The sequence below is a fragment of the Juglans microcarpa x Juglans regia genome, chromosome 5D (assembly GCF_004785595.1).
Source record: "Juglans microcarpa x Juglans regia isolate MS1-56 chromosome 5D, Jm3101_v1.0, whole genome shotgun sequence".
Classification (NCBI taxonomy): domain Eukaryota; kingdom Viridiplantae; phylum Streptophyta; class Magnoliopsida; order Fagales; family Juglandaceae; genus Juglans; species Juglans microcarpa x Juglans regia.
The window spans coordinates 7,894,035-7,913,604 of record NC_054602.1 but is presented as its reverse complement, the minus strand read 5'-3'; the positions used below and the strand labels follow the sequence as shown (position 1 = coordinate 7,913,604).

The window sequence follows — 19,570 nt, the reverse complement described above, 5'->3', positions numbered from 1 at the left end:
TTATATATAATTATAGAGTGCATAAGTGTCACGTAATTATTTTAAAAAAGAGTGTGATTCACTATTAAAAAATTAAATTTTTTTATGTGGATCTCGTATTTACTCATTTTTTTTTAAAAAATGTACAGCATTTGTGTACTGTATGATTACAAATATTATTATTATTTTTATATAATATTAAATAAATGATAAATATTAAAATTTATTTTACATATGTATCTTTATCTCATTTTAACAACCTTAAGTTTGAATGGAAAATTTTACCGACTCCATACCACCACCGCGTGTCCCTCACGCTCCACTGAAGAGGCACGGGTTGATTGTTCCTCTGTAGATCTGCTCTTCCGATGCCGGTCTATCTGGGTTATCGCTCTTCCTAACCGGTGATCTTGTAAAAGGGACTAAGAATTTCTCCAAAAAATATCTCAAGACAACGAACTACAGTGCACCCGCTTACACTGTTTTCAGTGGTGGCTTACCTTCTGAACATCTTTTAAGACGATACCCTCTTTGTAGGGCTTAGGTAGTGACTAAGAGCATCCGCATCGCCTTCTTCAAAGTCTATTTCATCTTTAAATTTAAATAATTTTATAGATAGTTGACCCACATTGAATTAGCCAAACCTATTTCATATGAAATTTGATCTACAGTAATTTTATCTTTCTTTCCAAAGATGAAAAGAACTGTACCAAGTCTAAACGAATTGTTTATTGTTTTCGACTCCCTCTCCCGCGATTTCTTTCTTTCTTTCTTCTTCCCTTTTTCTCTCTCATGTCTCTTCTTTCTTCTCTTCTTCCCTCTTTCTCTCCCGCGATTTCTTTTTTTTTTTTTTCTCTCTCTCTTCTTTCTCTTCTTCTTCCCTTTCTCGCGTCTTTGCCTTATTCTTTCCCTCTTTCTCTCTCGCGATTTCTTTCTTCTTCTTTTTTCTCTCTTCTTTCTCTTCTTCTTCCCTCTCTCGCGTCTCTGCCTTCCTCTTCCTTCTTTCTCTTCTTCTAGTTTTTTTTTTTCTCTTCTTTCTCTTCTTCTTCCTTCTTTCTCTCCCGCAGCTAAAAAAGCTTCCATCTTGTCTCTAGCACGGCACCGCAGCAGTTTCTCTCCTACACAACAAGCAACATGGTAAAATTCGAAACTCTAGCCTTGATTTTACTATTGATTTTATTGTTTGGGCTTGATTTTGTTGATGTTGTTTGGGTTTGATTTTGTTTTTAGCAAGAGTTTTTCAATTTCTAGTTTTGATTTGAACACGATAGGACTCAATTTCATTTCTATTTTTTAGTTATGTTGCTTGCTTTCAGCAGTTTCTGTAAACTGCTGTTAGTGTTGGTTTGAACTCGTGTGTTAGTATTTGAATTAGTTATGCTGCGTGTCTCAATTTCATTTCTGTTTCCTAATCATGTGTTAGTTTGAACTCAGAATGCTTAATTTGAGATGGTGCATGTAAATTGGGTCATATGCCAACTATACCATAATGGTTTTGCTATAGTAAAGTTGTTTGATTGACTGGGGGTGATGTAATCCAGAAGAAAAGAAAAAATTAGGAAAAAAAAGATTAGGGAGATGGAGAAGAAACTTTGACAAAATAGAAAAAAAAAAATTGGACTGGGCATGTTTGTATCTTTCTTACAAAGAAAGGTTTATATCCAGATATTGCTTATTTGTATGTGGCTACTGTTTGTATTTGGCTACTGTTTGTATTTGGCTGCTGTTTCAGTAGTACTGTTTCTGCCCGAGATTGTGTCCTATATGCATGCTTTATTGTTGGGTTATCATAGATATTGCATATTTGTATGTGGTTGTTGTTTGTATGTGGCTGTTGTTTCAGTAGCACTGTTTCTGCCTGAGATTGTGTCCTATATGCATGCTTTACTGTTGGGTTATCATAGATATTGTATATTTGTATGTGGCTGCTGCCTGAGGCTTCTATTCTAGGTTCTTAATTTCACTTTAGATAGTGGCTGCTGTTTTAGTAGCACTGTTTATGAGTCTAGTCCTGATTTTGGGATATTATACTTGAATCAATGATGGATATCACATTTGATGAAGATCCATTCTTTACCACTCTATTGCAAATTGGTGAACAAGGTATATCCAGTACCCTAATGACCAGTAGCCATGATAATATTGGACTCTAAACAACACAATTGTAAGATGAAAAAAGGCCACCTAGTAAGAAAACATAACGAGGTGTGTCTTTCACCGTAGAGGAGGACAATCTCCTCATGTCGGCTTGGCTCAATATTAACATGAATGCTATACGGGGGACGGATAAAAAATACTCTCAAATGTGGGAGATAATTAGCAACTATTACAATGAGCATAAAAAACCTAGAATGACAAATCGTTATGGGGGGTCATTGACCAATCGATGGTCGGTGATCAAAAAATGCACAAATAAATTTTGTCCTGCTGTGGCTCAAGTAGAATCTTTGCATCCAAGTGGTGCGATAGAGAAGGACAATATATGAGTTTCTAACTAAATTTCATTCTAAATTTTATTGCTGAAATTCAATTCTAACATTCTTGTTACATTCACATATTTAGATTGAAAGAGCTAAAATTATGTATAGAGAGATTGAAAAGGCCGCATACAACATGAAATATTGTTGGTGTCTATTGAGACACCAACCAAAATGGCAACAACACATGTCATGTTGTCAACAAGAAGGAAACCACATGGGAAATGCTTTGCTATGGCGGAGTCGACTCCACTAGGAGATAACATGATAGATGACAACGTAGAGGTAATTTTTGAGAGACCTCCAAGCAAGAAGGCTGAGAAAGAACGTGAGAGAAAAAGGAAGGCTGCAGAATCTTACGATGCATAATTTGTTAAGGCCTTAACTTGCATGACAAATGATAGAGTTGTCTTCATGTTTGAAAGAAGACAAGCAACCAAGAAATTGGATGCTGATAGGGCTCAATTACTAATGGAGAAAAAGAGGAGAAATGATACGGAGAATAGAAAAATCGATATGGAGATAATGAAGATGGATCTTGCTGGCATGAATGGAATGCAATGAGAGTATTTCTTGAATCTTCAAAAATAGGTTTTTGAGAAATCAAGAAAGCGATTTTCATCTCCATCTATATCTTCATCTTTTGAAGATGTGTAGCCTTTTGTTGGTGTAATGTTTTGGAGCTGTTTTGTATCTTGTGGTTGTATTTGTTTTGGGGTTGTAGCCTATGTTATTTTGTGATTTTTTGTTATTTTGGATCACAAATATGGATGTTTGAGAATGTGGGCAGTAACTATATATGAATGTTGTGCTGTGAACAACTTTTATATTTGGATATTGATATAATATAAATTGTTTATTGGATGAACTTTGTTTATTATTTTTGGATATTAATATCGTGTGATGAAACTTTATTTATTGGATCGTGAAAATGAAAATGAATATAATTGTTGGAGATTATAGGAGATTATAAAAAAAGAATTAATTAAAAAATAAAAATTAATTATAAAAATATAATAATAATAAATAATAATATTTTATTATTATAGAGTGTGTGATGACTAATCCAAAACAGACTTTAAGTTTTGAATGATTAGTTAAAAGTAAAAAACTATATATTAATCAAAATTTAAAAAATAAGATGACGAATCTAATGCCAATACTCAAATTAGTCTTAAAATCTGTTTTCTTTTCTTTTCTTTTCTTTTTATCATCACTTTTGTATTGTAGTTATATTGGAATATTTATTGAGGAATAGAAACTCTATTCTTAACATGTATCATCTTATATTTTATTAAAGTTTGTTTGATTAGAAAATAAATAAATAAATAAAAATAAAAAAAGAAAATTACTAAACTTTTGAAAAGTTGTTGTCTAGAAGGTGTTAATTTCTTATGTCAGATCTTTCAGCACCCCAAGATAGAAAAGTCAAGAAGTCGTTTTAAGTCATCGCATGCGCATCAGTTGCCCCCGTTTATTGAAGGGATTGTTGAAAACGGACAAGATGGCCAGACTTACGTAATATTTGGCTAATGTTGGGTACTTTGTTTTGGTTCCTCTTTTCGTTTATTCTGGGTTTTTTTTGTAACCACGTATTCCCCACAAGTGGAGTCTTTTAATAAAGTTTGGAAGTCCTCCTTTCGTTGAAAAAAAAAAAAGAAAAAAAAAAAAAAGAAAGGTCATCGCATGCGCCAAGATGCCTGCCAGCTTGGTGGAAATGTAATTTCCTCGCCTTATCTTCATCTCCGTGGATCTCACTTATGTTATGAGTTTCAGTGAAACAGAAACAAAATGGGAGAAAATCATTGGTAAAGTAAACCTGTTACCTGCCCATGCCTGCAAAGTGCAAACTTTAATTCGGGAGTAACAGTGTGAGAAAACAATCGCCAAGAGAAAAAAAAAAATGGCTTCTTTCAATTTTTCCTTATGCCTTGTGTGTCTAATCTCCATCATAATGACCTTGTTGAGCCTCACCATTGAAGCAGCTCCTACTTACGCATTTCACTCCTGCCCAAATGCATCCCTTTTCACTCCCAACAGCACCTACCAAGCCAACCTCGACTTCCTCCTCACCGCTCTTTCTTCTAACTCCACCCTTCCCGAGGGATTCTACAGAGTGAATACCGGAAAGAACCCTCCCGACGTGATCATCGGCCGGTTTCTCTGCCGTGGTGATCTAACCCCGGACCTCTGTCAAAAGTGCATCTCTACTGCAATTGAAGATGTACGGAAACGCTGTCCGTTTGACAAAGTGGCCCTTATCTGGTACGATGAGTGCACGCTACAGTACTCCAACGAGTCCGTCCTGAACGACATGGTACCATTTGTTAATATCGCCAGCAGCAACCAGAGCGTCGTAGAGCAGGACCGCTTCAACAGTTTGTTGTCCGGCACAATGAAGTCGTTGGCGGCACGAGCGGCCAATTCTCAGTCGTACAAGAAGTTTGCGACGGAGGAAGTTAAATTTACGAGCTCACAGACTCTGTACGCCCTGGCGCAGTGCGCGCCCGAGCTGTCTGGCGAATCGTGCATGACATGCTTGGAAAGCGCCATCGGCTCTATTCCTCAGTGCTGCGCTGGAGTACAGGGCGGAAAGGTTCTGCTTCCGAGCTCTAATATCAGATATGAATTGTACCCATTTTACAATCATACTGCTGGACTTCCTGTTCCAGGTAAGGCATACAAATAAGTTCTTCTACTTTAAAAAGAAATTAATTTCTCCTACAAATCTAAGTCTGGGCATATACCTGATTTCAAATAGAATTTTTCTAGAAAAAATTCACCAACCTCACTGGCAACATTAAACTCTGAGATTTCACCTGCGGTTTTCGATCAAGGTTTCTTAAGAAAAATGAAATCATAATAATAATAATAATAATAAGCACCTCATTATCTTTCATTTTTTTCGCAGGAAAGAGAAAGTCAACGTCATCTTCAACTATCATCGCCATTACTGTCCCACTTGCTGGCTCTATGATACTTTTCTTAGTAGGCTTGTACTTTCTGCGTAGAAGAACAAGGGAGAAATACAATAATTTACCGGGAGAAAAAGGTAAACAATAAAAAGTTTAGGTGTCATCATCATCTGTAATTAATCTTTGAACATCTTGCCGCTGCCAACTATTTTGCTATGGTAATTTTTTCTTTCTCACCGTTTGGTTGTGTAGTTGCCATGGAAATTATATCTGCAGAGTCCTTGCAATTTGACTTGGCTACAATTGAAGCTGCCACAAACAATTTCTCTGACGATAACAAGATTGGTAAAGGTGGATTTGGCTCGGTTTACAAGGTAGGGATATATTATTATAAAAACAATTCATATACATATACACACGAGAATGGAATGTTCTAACCTTGTTCCAACTATATTCTTAGGGTATTCTTTACAACGGACAAGAAATAGCAGTCAAGAGGCTATCCAGAAGCTCCGGGCAGGGTGCAATAGAATTTAAGAACGAGGTTGTGATTGTTGCCAAACTTCAACATAGAAATCTAGTGAGGCTCTTAGGATTTTGCTTGGAAGGGGAAGAAAAGATACTCATTTACGAATATGTGCCCAACAGAAGCCTTGATTACTTTTTATTCGGTTGGCCATCTGAAATCATGCCTAATTCTTTGATTTATTATTTATTGTTCCCAGTAGATTGCATGATAAGCATTTCCCTTTAAATAACATGACATCTCCAAAGGCAGTACCAATGATTCGAACCACTTGTCATTAACTTTTTACAAGCGGAATCACTGCTTATAAGACGCTGAAAATTTTAACTAGTAATGAAAGTAAAGTTAATATATATTTCCATATGAGTTAAACTCTGTCATCATCTCTATGATAATTACTTATTTCTAATATTTGATTTTGCCAAAATTATAGACTCTGAAAGGCAACTGCAATTGGATTGGTCAAGCCGTTACAAAATTATTGGAGGGATTGCCAGAGGGCTTCTTTATCTTCATGAAGATTCTCGGCTTAGAATTATACATCGTGATCTCAAAGCCAGCAATGTTTTATTAGGCGCGGATATGAATGCAAAAATTTCAGATTTTGGCATGGCAAGGATATTTGTAGTTGATCAAACTCAAGCAAATACAAATAGAATTGTTGGGACATAGTAAGTATTCAATCACAATATCTGTCTTTGCATAATCTGAATTTTCAAGTTTATTTATTGTCTTATAGAATGTGGACATCGTTGAGAAGGAAAAGATAGGCTTTGCTTGTTTCAGAGTTCTGTTTGAATTCGTATTAAAGGTGATAAATTGATCCATGAGCTTCCTCTGATTGCCAATCTATTTTCTGGCGAGGGCTGTATGAAACCTTTTGTGCATTTCGTTTTTTAAGCTGATTATTGGCCTTAAATATCATGACATATTTAAACAGATTTACTTATATGATCAGATTTCCAAATTTTACTTGTTATATTTCCTTAGTATAGGCATATAACTTCAGCATTGGTTTGTAGTGGTTATATGTCTCCAGAGTACGCGATGCATGGAAGATTCTCGGTGAAATCTGATGTGTTTAGTTTTGGGGTCCTACTTCTTGAGATTATAAGTGGAAAGATGAACAACTGTTTCTTTCAATCAGAACACAATGAGGACCTCTTAGGCTACGTGAGTATGGATGAGGCTCATGTTTCAATATTGTGTTAATTTGTGAATACTAGTATGGCTAATCCGCTTCAAGTGCTGAAGAAAAATACATAATTGGGGTGAATCTAATACTGCAGGTTTGGAAACAATGGAAGGATGGAAGACCCTTGGAATTGTTGGATCCAACTATTAGGGGTTCTTTCTCGAAAAATGAAGTAATTAGATGCATTCATATTGGATTATTGTGTGTTCAGGAAGATCCAGCCAACCGACCTACAATGGCAGCAGTAGTTCTCATGCTCGACAGTCACTCTGTTAGCCTCCAATTACCTCAGCAGCCGGCATTTCTGCTCCGGAGTAGGGCAAGGAAGAACATGCCGTCAGATGTGGTGGAGCTTGATAGTTTTACAAAGCAGTCAGTGCCATGGTCTGTTGATGAAGCATCGATCACTCAACTAGGCCCTCGTTAGTGCTAGGAAGCAAGGCGCTGTCAATACTATTTACTTGTTAGTTGTCTTCAAATAATGAAACTAGAGCACTATGTTTGCCTATAGTTTTTGTTTGAGGAATGTAAAGTTAGGGCAGTATTTCCGATCCCCAGAGTCTTTTTACTTTGGAGAGATGCACAAACATGGATTTTGTGGTCATAACATTTGCGAGTGCTCATTGGGCTATGTTATATCAGAATACAAGACGAGGAAGTAAACTCTTGAAAGAGAGACAAGACGAGGATTTGGGAATAACTATTTATTTTTCTCATATATAAAAGTGGTTTTACATATTGGGTTGAGGCATGTGAAAAATAATAATTAGATCTTCACTCAAAACATTGACTTTTGGTACTAAATGTTGTTACTAATTGATAACCATGAAACAAGATGTTCAATAGAGATTCTGTGTGTGATTGCATGATTATATTGAAGAAAAACGATAAACATTACTCTATATGGTAGTTTAATGTGATATTTGTCTCTTTCTGTATTAAACCATTCAATTTATTTAATTAAAAAATAGGAGAAGATCTCAACTGATGGAATTGAAGAATTTACAGAAAATAAATGCTTTTTTCACGGATTCACCAGAGCAATTGTACAGTATTATAATGTTCCTTAATTTATCTATTAGATTAGTATGCCACCCCGATTTATTGATTCATACCTTGAATTTGATATGGATTGACCATTCAATTTCTTCCATATTTGAATAATCAATTGGTTGATTCCATTTTTTTCTTCCCTGTAGTTGGAAAACCCCTATCACATTAATCTAGCGGTTCATGTTCCTTAATTTATCTAGTCGTGAATTATTATTATTATTTTTCTACATGAAAAGTGAAACTTAAAGAAAGTTACAAAAATAGGCGGCGTGTTCTTTCCAACTTCCATCCCCATCAGCTTCGCGGCAATTTCTGACAGAACCTTCACGGCAAGGGTCATCGTTAATTCATAGCTTCCTTCGCTTTCAGCCTTTATAGACCAGTATTACAATTGTAATAGAAAGCAAAAAAGGCTGAAAGAAAAAGATGGTTGACCCGCACGCGCACAAGTCGGTCAAAGTTGCTTTTCTTGACCCGCCCGTCGAGAGTCTCCAACTGCCTTAGTCAATCACCCATGTCCGCGAGATGCGCGTATCTTAGCTGCATCTCATCACTGAACTTTACCAACCACAGAGATCCAACATCAAAACAAATGCGAAATCCAAGAATCGTTGAGAGTAGAGCACCACCAAAATGCCTTGTTGGAAATATCCCCTCGTCTTTTTGTTTCTCCTCGCGATTACCTTCCTTAGCCTTACCAGTGAAAGCGCACCCACTTACAGTGGTCACTCCTGCTCAAACTCAACCTTCTTCGCCGCAAACGACACCTTCGAATCCAACCTCAATTCTGTCCTCTCCTCTCTTTCCTCGAACACCACACGGGCCGGTACCGGGTTTTACAACGCCTCGGCGGGTGAGGACCCTCCTGACGTGGTTTTCGGGCTCTCTCTCTGCCGGGGCGACGTCAGCACCGCCGTCTGTCAAGACTGCGTTGCCACCGCGACCAAAGAGATACTACGGCGCTGCCCCTTGGACAAAGTTTCTATAATATGGTACGACGAGTGCTTGTTACGTTACTCCAACCAATACATCTTCGCTACCTTGGACGAAGAGCCGTCGTTAGTACTGGTCAACACTGGAATTATCCAAGAGGCGGACAGGGAACGCTTCAGCCAGTTGTTGTCGGGCAGCACAATCAATTCGTTGGCGACACGGGCCTCGAACTCTCAGTCGGGAAAGAAGTTTGCGACGGAGGAAGAGAAGTTCAACAGTTTTCAGACACTGTACAACCTGGTGCAGTGCACACCGGATCTGACTGCGTCCGATTGCTATAGATGTTTACAAAGAGCCATTCTTCCAATATGCTGCGGTGGAAATCAAGGTGGAAGGGCTCTGCTACCGAGTTGTACCCTCAGATATGAATTGTATCCATTTTACAACATCACGGCGGCTGCTTCGCCTACGCTTCCTCCTCTTGCCCCAGGTACTTCCGTTGTCAAATAGCATCGTTAATATGTTGTAAAACATTGGTTGCTTTCCCAGATACGTGCTTTTCTAACATTTTTTTTTAATCTTTTTTAAGGAAACGCTAAATATTACATTGAAAATCGTTTACCGAGGTGACATCTCTGTAAGCGATAAAAACCGAAAGAAGAATTAAATTGAAATAAAAGTTAAGAGATAAGACGTGGTCGACTGTTGAGAATTACAGAGACTAGACAATCCTGGAGATCCACAATCACGTGGATCTGTATGACCCAAAGTCGACGATGGGTCTCCGGGTGGAGATCATTCGCTCATATTTATTATTAATTTTTTTTTTTAAAGAATAATTTTACTTATCATTGTCACACATTATACACTTTACTTATTTTAATTTTTTTTCTTATAATAAAAATATAATATATGGATGATAAGTAAAACAATTAAATTAGTTTAACAAGAATAAAATATAATAAAAATAATAAATAATAAAATATATTTTTAAAATATATAAAATATATAATGTGAGATGATGAGTAGCATTTCTATATTTATTATACGATGTCTTGTCGCTTTATAAAATGAATGGAATAAGAATTTTAGAAAAGAAAAGGAAAAACAATTAATTTTATTGAATGATGTCAAGTTTAGTTATCAAATGTGATCCGGAAGCATTTTCATAGATGCAATAACAAGTAGAGGACATGTATTTTAGCCGTCAAATACATGGAAAATGCATGGGATGTGCGTAAAAAAATTGCACATCCTCTCACTTCCTGGTGTATTTTGTAAGATAATCCAAGAAATGGGAATTGACAGTTTAATTCTAGAGCTGGCCATACGTATATTTATATAGAAGAGTTTGTTACAATATAAAATCTATGAAGATTTGTAGAAAACAGAAATACAAGTTTGAATTCAAATATTTAAAAATACACAAGTAGTTAAGATAAGGATGTGGACTGAGGTTGTTGAGACTTTGAATTATCTAATAGCAGAGCATTATCTTCTAATCTCTGTGATGATGAGCTGGAGTTGTTCAATTGATCTTGTTGTAGCTTAACATCCCCCCTCAAGGTAATTGGGAGTTCACGAACCATTAACTTGTTTCTTAGCAGTTGAAACCGAGCACTGGTTAGGGCCTTTGTGAACAAATCAGCTAATTGAGCAATAGTAGAGATATGTCGAAGAGAGATGTCCTTCCGTGTAACTTTCTCCCTAACAAAGTGATAGTCCACCTTTGTATGCTTAGTTCGAGCATGAAAAACTGGATTGGAGGCTAAGGACAATGCACTGAGATTATCACACCATAGGACTAGAGCAGTAGGTAGTGAGACACGAAGGTCATTGAGTAGCATTCGAAGCCAATATAGTTCAGCTGTTGCAAAGGCCATGGATCGATATTCTGACTCGGTGCTTGAACGAGAAACAACAGGCTGCTTCTTGGTAGACCATGATATCAAACAAGGTCCAAGGAAGATAGCATAACCCGTGGTGGAACGCCTATCATCAATGCTACCTGCCCAATCTGAATCACTAAAGGCATTTAACTGAAGAGAACCACGATCATAAACCTGACCATGATGGAGAGAGCCTTTAAGATAGCGTAATACTCTTTTGGCAGCAGACCAATGCGCTGTAGTTGGCTGGTGCATAAACTGACATAATTGATTCACAGGAAATGAAATGTCAAGGCGTGTTAGTGTGCAGTATTGCAAAGCACCCACCACTTGTCTGTACTCCGTAGCATCTTGCAAGGACTCTCCTTCAAATTCAGATAATTTAGCACTTGTTGGTAATGGTGTAGCACATGGCTTAGCACCAAGCATGCGAGTCTGATGCAGTAAGTCCACAATATACTTGGACTGTGACAAGTGCAGACCAGAGGAAGTATGAATCACTTTGATGCCCAGAAAGTAGTGCAGTGGTCCTAGGTTCGTCCTTTAGAGCAAAATCACCCTGTAAAGACTTGATCAAATGCATAATAAAAGAGAGCTTGGAACCTGTGATGATAATATCATCCACATAAACCAAGAGGAAAATGTGAATATTATGGGAATGAAATGTAAAGAGTGAGTGATCAACTTGAGAAGCCACAAAGCCAAGATTAAGTTGAACTTCAGAAAGTTTATGAAACCAAGCACGAGGGCCTGCTTAAGGCCATAAAGTGCCTTGCGAAGCTTGCAAACTGAGTGAGGGTGAGAAGAATCCCTGAAACCAGTAGATTGTTCCATAAATACCTCTTCTTCCAAGTCTCCGTGTAAAAAGGCATTGAATACATCCAATTGCCTTAATGGCCAGTCAAAGTGGACAGCCAAAGTAAGAATAAGTCGGACAGTAGATGCTTTGACAAAAGGACTAAATGTTTCAGCATAATCTAAACTTTCTTGTTGTTGAAATCCTTTAACCACAACGCATGCCTTGAACCTCTCAATAGTGCCATTAGCTCTTTGTTTAACCTTAAACACCCATTTATTTTTAATAACATTTTTATCAGTAGGTCGAGGACATAAGACCCAAGTTTTGTTATCCAAGAGGGCTTGAAATTCAGCTTTCATTGCTTGTCTCCATTCTTCAAACTTGGATGCTTGAGCATAAGATGAAGGTTCTGTTGGAATGGTAGAGGAATGCAATGCACACAAGGGATATTTTGTAGAATAGAATGTATGAAAGTCAGGATAAATTTTAGGTTTTGAATGACCAGTCTTACTTCTAGTCAACATTGGATGAGTTGGAGGATTTATAGGTGCTGGAGTAGGTTGCAGAGAAGGGGCTGCAGTAGAACTAGAGGTTGACAAAGGAGTGGCACAAGGTGAGTTAAAAGGAGGATCAGCAGAGGAGGCTGAAGGAGAAATATCTATATGAATTGAAGACTAAGGCATATCAGGTAAAATGGAAGGGTTAGAAATAGGTACCTGAATCTGAGATGAGGAATTTGTAGAAGAACCATCCTTGGTAGCAGACTCAAATACACACGGCTTCAATAGAGATGAAGTGTAGGATTTGGCAGGAAACAAAGTTTCATCAAACACCACATGTCGACTAAGATATACACGCTTGGAGAGAGGATCATAACATCTATAGCCCCAAGAATTGGAACTATAGCCAAGAAAAATACATTGTTTAGACCTAAACTGAAGTTTGTGATTGTTATATAGTCGTAACAATGGATAGCATGCACAACCAAAGGATTTCAGAAATGTATAATCTGGATTCTTTTGTAATAGCACTTGATAAGGTGACTTGAATCCCAAAATTGATGAGGGCATGCGATTGATGAGAAATACAGCTGTGCTAAATGCATCAACCCAAAAAGAAAATGGCATATGAGAGTGAGCCAAAAGACTTAAACCAGTTTCTACAATGTGTCTATGCTTCCTCTCAGCAGTACCATTTTGCTGAAAGATGTAAGGACATGACACGCGATGAAAGATCCTAAGTTAACTAGAAACTGTTTAAATTGATTAGAGAGGAATTTACCACCTCCATCAGTTTGTAGTGCTTTAATTTGAGTAGATAAAAGATTTTCAGCATAGCATTTAAACTTAACAAAGGAAGAGAAAACTTCAGATTTGCGGGTAAGAGGAAAAATCCAAGAAAATCTAGAATAGTCGTCAATAAAGCTGACATAATAAGTACATCCATTCAAAGAAACAATTGGTGAACACCATACATCAGAATGAACTAGTTCCAAGGGACTAGTAGACTGCCTAACAGAATTGGAAAAGGGAAGACACTTGCTTTTAGCAAGTTGACAAGGTTCACACACTAAAGACTTAGGAAAAGTTCCTTTGACAGATAGCTGAAATTGAGACTTGAGTAGTTGAAATATCCTAGGTGCTGGATGGCCAAGACGTGCATGCCAGATGGAGTAGTCACCAGATACACCAATAAAAGCTGTGTACTTCTTAGCCTTATTATTGGAGGAAGGAAATTGGATAGGATACAGCCCATCCCTACTTGGCCCGTGTAAAAGAGTCTGCCCCGAGTGATTGTCCTTTACAAAATAAGAATCAGAAGTTAGCATAAACCAGCAGTTATTATTAGAGCAGAATTTTTGTATGGATAACAGATTGGTTATAGCATGTGGGCAACGTAAAACATTATTGAGTTTAAGATTAGAGTGAGGTGTAGAAAAAGAAGAATGGCCAGTGTGTGTAATGAGCAAACCCAAGCCATTGCCAACAACTACTTCATCTCCACCTTGGTAGGGAGAGCTGAGTTGAAGCTACTTGAGATCACCAGTGATATGGTGATTTGCCCCACTATCAGCAATCCAAGTATTGTCCTCAGCGGAAGGAGAGAACTTAGCAGACATAGCAGCCAGTTGGGATGGAGGGTGACGACCCTGGTAAGAGAAATCCATCCTATGATAGCAATCGAGAGCTGAGTGTCCATTTTTGCCACAAATTTGACAAGGTGCACAAGGAACTGCTTTGATGGAGGAGTCTGGTGACTTCTTAGATGTAGAATGAGCAAAGGAATAAGTATTAGACTTATTGTTATGAGTATGCCTCGGCTTAGCACCATTCTCCTGAGTATAAAGAGCAAAGCCACCTACTGTAGAGTCCATCTGATTAGCAGATGAAATCATTACCTCATAGTTAAGCAATTCTGACCGGAAATCATTAAAGCAAAGGGGAGTGGTACGAGTAGCCAAAGTATAAGATGTGACAAAAGAATGAAAGCTAGGATTTAAGCCACTTGTAATATAGGATATTAAATCATCCTCATCAACAGATTTACCAACAGCAGCAAGCTGATCAGACCAGATTTTAGCCTGATTCAGATTCTCAGAGCAGGATTTAGAGCCCTGTTGGAGTGTTTGCAGCTGGCGCTTCAAATGAGCAATCCGAGATCGAGGTTGAGAAGCAAACCGTGAGGATAAATAAGTCTAGACTTGTCATGAAGAGTCCAAGCCATAAACAGCAGAAAGAAGATCACCAGATAAAGTGGTGATAAACCAGCTCAATAAATACTAGTCTTTCTTTGTCCAAAAAACATATGCTGGATTAAGAGCAGTGGTAGGAATACCATGATCGTCCAAGTAGTATTTAGGAGGGCAAGGATCAGACCCATCCACTATCCCAAGAAGATCATTACTTCTAAGGATAGGAAGAAACTGGGATACCCAGTGAAGGTAGTTGGTATTGTCAAGTTTGATTGAAAGCAAGTGAGAAAAATTTGGAGCAGCAAATGTAGAGGATATTAAAGTAGAAGAATTACCAGAGGAGTTGGTAGTAGCAGAGTGCGAAGGGAGGTCCATATTAGGATCGAAAAAAAAATGGCGATTAGCCTAGAGAAAAATTGATACCATGTAAGATAATCCAAGAAATGGGAATTGGCAGCTTAATTCTGTAGCTGGCCATACGAATATTTATATAGAAGAGTTTGTTACAATATAAAATCTATGAAGATTTGTAGAAAACAGAAATACAAGTTTGAATTCAAATATTTAAAAATACACAAGTAGTTAAGATAAGGATGTGGCATGAGGTTGTTGAGACTTTGAATTATCTGATAACAGAGCATTATCTTCTAATCTCTGTGATGATGAGCTGGAGTTGTTCAATTGATCTTGCAGTAGCTTAACATATTTCTCCTGTGCACAAATCATTTCCCAGATTGAAATCACATCAAATTGTTTCTAAAGACTCACGAGATCTGGTTCTTCCACCCCACTGTTTTTGTGGCCTTTATATATAAATACATATATGTTGTGTTTGAACAGAGATCACATTGCAGGCGCTCAGCCACACCACAAAAAAAAAAAAAAAAACAACAGAATGCAGGTAGTGTGCCACTTGCTCTGATGTATTACAAGTTTGTACTAGACCTTTTTCCACTAACCTCATATGTTATGGTACCGGCCTGTAGCTTTTATGGTTGGGCCACCTCTGATTTGTAGTATGTCTTCTATATAAATATACTTTGATGTTACTTATGTTGTAAAGGAGTAGTTTTCACCCTGAACTATCTCAATCTGTAAGACTGTAACATGTCAATGATGCATGCTGTTGTTCGCAGGAGGAAGCAAAATGTCGTCTCTCACAATTCTTGCCATTGTCATCCCAATTGCTGTTGCCGTGGTTCTTTTGTTCGTGGGCTTTTGCTTCTTTCGGAGGAGAGCCCTGAAGAAATACAATATGGTGTCCAAAGAAAACGGTGAAGAATAAATGTTTCTCAATCATGGAATCTATTTAAGCTCTGTCTCTGTTGTCTAAACAACGTTGGACTGAAATTGGTCAGTTTAAAATTGTTGTATTTACTGTTTGATTGTGTAGTGGGAAATGAAATTCAAACCATAGAGTCCTTGCAATTTGACTGGGATACTATTGAAGCTGCCACAAACAAGTTCGCAGATGATAACAAGATAGGTGAAGGGGGATTTGGTGTGGTTTACAAGGTAGTTTAATTGATACTAAAGTTCAGTTAGATTTATATGAACTCAGTAGTAAAACTGTTTATACCTTGGTTCAAATATATTTTCAGGGTACCCTTTTTAATGGTCAACATATCGCTGTGAAGAGACTGTCTAAAAGCTCTGGGCAGGGTGCCGTCGAGTTTAAGAATGAGATTTTAGTGGTAGCCAAGCTTCAACATAGAAATCTGGTTAAACTATTGGGATTTTGCTTTGAAGGAGAAGAGAAGTTACTCGTTTATGAATATGTGACCAACAAAAGCCTTGATTACTTTCTATTCGGTATGGCCCATCTGAACTTAATGTCTAGTTTTTTTTCCCCCTTAAAAGGGCTACCTCTGGTTTTATGTCCAAGAGAATGCATGATTAGCCCTTAAATAATAGATCATATTGATCTATCACAAATCTTTCAATACTCTGTCTTGAACTTTCAAGAATCGTTTTAAAGAAACTGAAATTCTTAGAAATAAGTGAGAATGTTTGTTTTTTTAAGCTGAGCCAATTCATATTTTTGACTTGTTCAAATGCCAAGCCTTTCAACCTTGAATATTTAATCTTGACAAACTTACAGACCCTGCAAAGCAAGGACAATTGGATTGGTCAAGACGTTACAAGATTATTGAAGGAATTGCTCGAGGAACTCTTTACCTTCATGAAGATTCTCGGCTAAGAATTATTCATCGTGATCTCAAAGCTAGCAATATTCTGTTAGATGATAATATGAATGCAAAGATTTCAGACTTTGGCATGGCAAAAATATTTGGGGTGGATCAAACTCAAGGAAATACAAGTAAAATTGTTGGAACATTGTAAGTTTTTAGTCGCCATATCTGTTTTGCATGATCTAAATCAACGGTCATTTTAGTGGCATTTTTCATGTTAGCAAATGCTGGAAAGTGGAATACATGGTTACTTCAGCATGCCTACTCATAGTCTGATTAGTGTATTTCGTGATGCTCTATGTGCAGACATTATCCCCCGAGACTGATTAGCTTGGAAAGTAGTCCCTATATCTTTTTTTGCATGATCTAAATCAAAAGAATAATTTTTATTGTCATTTTGATGTTAGCATGTCAGGAAGCGTATCAAATGTTAGAAAGTAAAATAGGTGGTTACTACAACACTGCCAATCCATGTTCTGAGTGCAATTCGTGATGCTATGTGCAAAACAATATCCCTTAGATTGCTTGGCTTGGAGCACTCAAAATTGCATGAATATATTACCATGATCAATTTTCAATTAAAAAATCTTTTATCTTTTTGCTTAAATTGTTCTCTTCATACTCCCTTTGTAGTGGTTACATGTCTCCGGAGTATGCTATGCATGGACGATATTCTGTAAAGTCGGACCTGTTTAGCTTCGGAGTCTTGGTTCTAGAGATCATAAGTGGCCAGAAGAACCGCCGTTCCTATCAATCAGATCATGCCGAGGACCTCTTGAGTTATGTGAGTATGGAAAACATATCATAAGTATGTGTTGTATTATTGGCGCAGGGGGCCATGAACAAGGGAAACAAAATAAAATTTTCATGAATATTACTGCAGGCTTGGAATCAATGGAGGAGTGGGACACCCTTGGAGTTGTTGGATCCGGCTCTGAGACATTCTTATTCAAGAAATGAAGTTATTAGGTGCATCCATATTGGGTTATTGTGCGTTCAAGAAGCTCCAGCAAGCCGACCTACAATGGCAACAGTAGTTCTTATGCTTAACAGTTACTCTGTTACGCTACCATTACCTCAGCAGCCAGCACTTTTGCATCGAAGTAGAGCAAAGCTGGACAAGCCAACAAAGGAGCTGGGCTCAGATCAATCTTCTTCAAGTCAAGCAATTTCGGGGTCTGTTAATGAAGTATCGCTTACTGAAATATACCCTCGATAATGTGATTAGACGAGGTGTTCTCCAGAACCTGTTGATAATGTTAGTAGTTGGTGGAACCTGTACTCTAATTTGCAAACACGAGGAACTCAAAGAGTGTTGGGACCGTAATATACTGTCCGTGGACAAATCATTTTAGTTGTTACACATGCAAGGCAGGTAAAGTAAGAAAACCTAAAGATTTGCTTGAAAAGGAAAATTCGCAAGAAAACAAATATTGTCATGTCGTAGATATTTGTCATTAGCGGATGACATAGAAGCACAAGCACAAGTATTGATACTCATCATCTTTACACACTATACATAATATTTTTAATTTTTTAATTTTATTCTTATTAAAATAATTGAATTATTCTACTCATGATCCATATACCACAAATTTGATAAGAGAAAAAAAAAATATGGTGTGTTGTGTGTAGGGATGATGAATAGAATTTTTCTAAATCAAGAGTATTTTTTATCGGGATTTACTATGCATAACTACTAATTACTTTTATATTTCACACCTATAATTTTTTCATATGATGCGAAGGTATTTTTTATAAGATATGGATATATTTTTCATAAGGTATGTGGTGTGGAGTGGTAGGTAGTAGCTGGGAAAGAATTTTCTCTTCATGATGACATCGAGTACGTACAATAATCGTTTGGGACGTACAGATCTGTCAAGCTTTGGGGACGCTTCTTCTTAAATTTAAAATGAAATGTTGGCAGTCGAACCATATAGCTCAAGTCCACATAATCCATTATTCGCCTGTGCATTTTCCTACTTTGACCGTTATCTTTGTCACGTTTTTTATATGAAACTGCACCTATATAGATTAATCTGACATATTATATAATGAAGGTTTGTAGATTACAAGAAAATGCAAAATACAGTCTTCTATAAACACAGTATATATAAGGCCTGTACCAGGAAGGAACACATCATTTCTTCCTAGAACGCGGATCCTATCATTAATTTGTTTTGTCAATCGCATCACATCGCTGCGAAGGTCGAAGAGCAAGAGTGTTGCCTGTTGGTCGTGATAATGGGCGGCTTGCCTTGCTTCAAACTCTGCAAGACCCTTTTGGTCCCCTCCAAGATCAACAGATTCCTTAAACCATGTATGCATGGATTAATACCGTGGTTATGATCAGGATGTCTTACATCCAACATGACTTCGTATCAATAACACTAGTTTGCTGTTGTGAAATCATCTTTTATTCTAAAAGTATAATTTAACATGAAGACTTAGGATTTAAATTCGGGACCCCTACTATAATATTATATAAAATCACCACTTATTTCAAAAGCTTAAGCTGAATATAATATGCATGGACAATACTTTGTGAGCTGTGATATATACAGCTTTGGTGTCTTAATTCTAGAGCTCCTACGGGCAAGAAGAATAGTTCATTGTATCATTCAGATATATGGCGCTGGAGACTATCTGAACTACGTGAGTATGAAGTTATGAGCTAGGTATTTTGAGTTTATTTTCCCCTTCTAGTGCCAACATCTCCCTAAATATGTGTGGGGGGATACAAGTTTTACATTATAATGTTCCTGACGAATTGGTACAGGCTTTGAAACCTGGGAGGCGCTGAATGCCCTGGGCATTGTTGGATCAAACTTTGGGTGATTCTTGCTCGATAAATGAAGTCATCAGATGTCTCCATGATTCGGCTTAGAGGCCCTCCATGGCATCCGTCGTTCTAATT

At 37.4% G+C, this 19,570-nt stretch overlaps 2 protein-coding genes across 2 annotated transcripts; both read left to right on the top strand.

Moving 5' to 3' along the window:
* Positions 1-4,178: 4,178 nt before the first annotated feature.
* Positions 4,179-7,835, top strand: LOC121264379 (cysteine-rich receptor-like protein kinase 10). Its single transcript, XM_041167528.1, has 7 exons — positions 4,179-5,128; positions 5,368-5,508; positions 5,624-5,745; positions 5,832-6,042; positions 6,331-6,568; positions 6,920-7,070; positions 7,187-7,835. Exons 1-7 carry the CDS (start codon positions 4,360-4,362, stop codon positions 7,517-7,519), a joined length of 1,965 nt encoding a protein of 654 aa, XP_041023462.1. The 5' UTR covers positions 4,179-4,359; the 3' UTR covers positions 7,520-7,835.
* A 742-nt stretch (positions 7,836-8,577) lies between these two features.
* LOC121264378 (cysteine-rich receptor-like protein kinase 10) lies at positions 8,578-18,001 on the top strand. Its single transcript, XM_041167527.1, has 7 exons — positions 8,578-9,568; positions 15,595-15,732; positions 15,852-15,973; positions 16,060-16,270; positions 16,560-16,797; positions 17,284-17,434; positions 17,534-18,001. The coding sequence occupies exons 1-7, from the start codon at positions 8,779-8,781 to the stop codon at positions 17,867-17,869; spliced, it is 1,986 nt and encodes a 661-aa protein (XP_041023461.1). The 5' UTR covers positions 8,578-8,778; the 3' UTR covers positions 17,870-18,001.
* Positions 18,002-19,570: the final 1,569 nt, after the last annotated feature.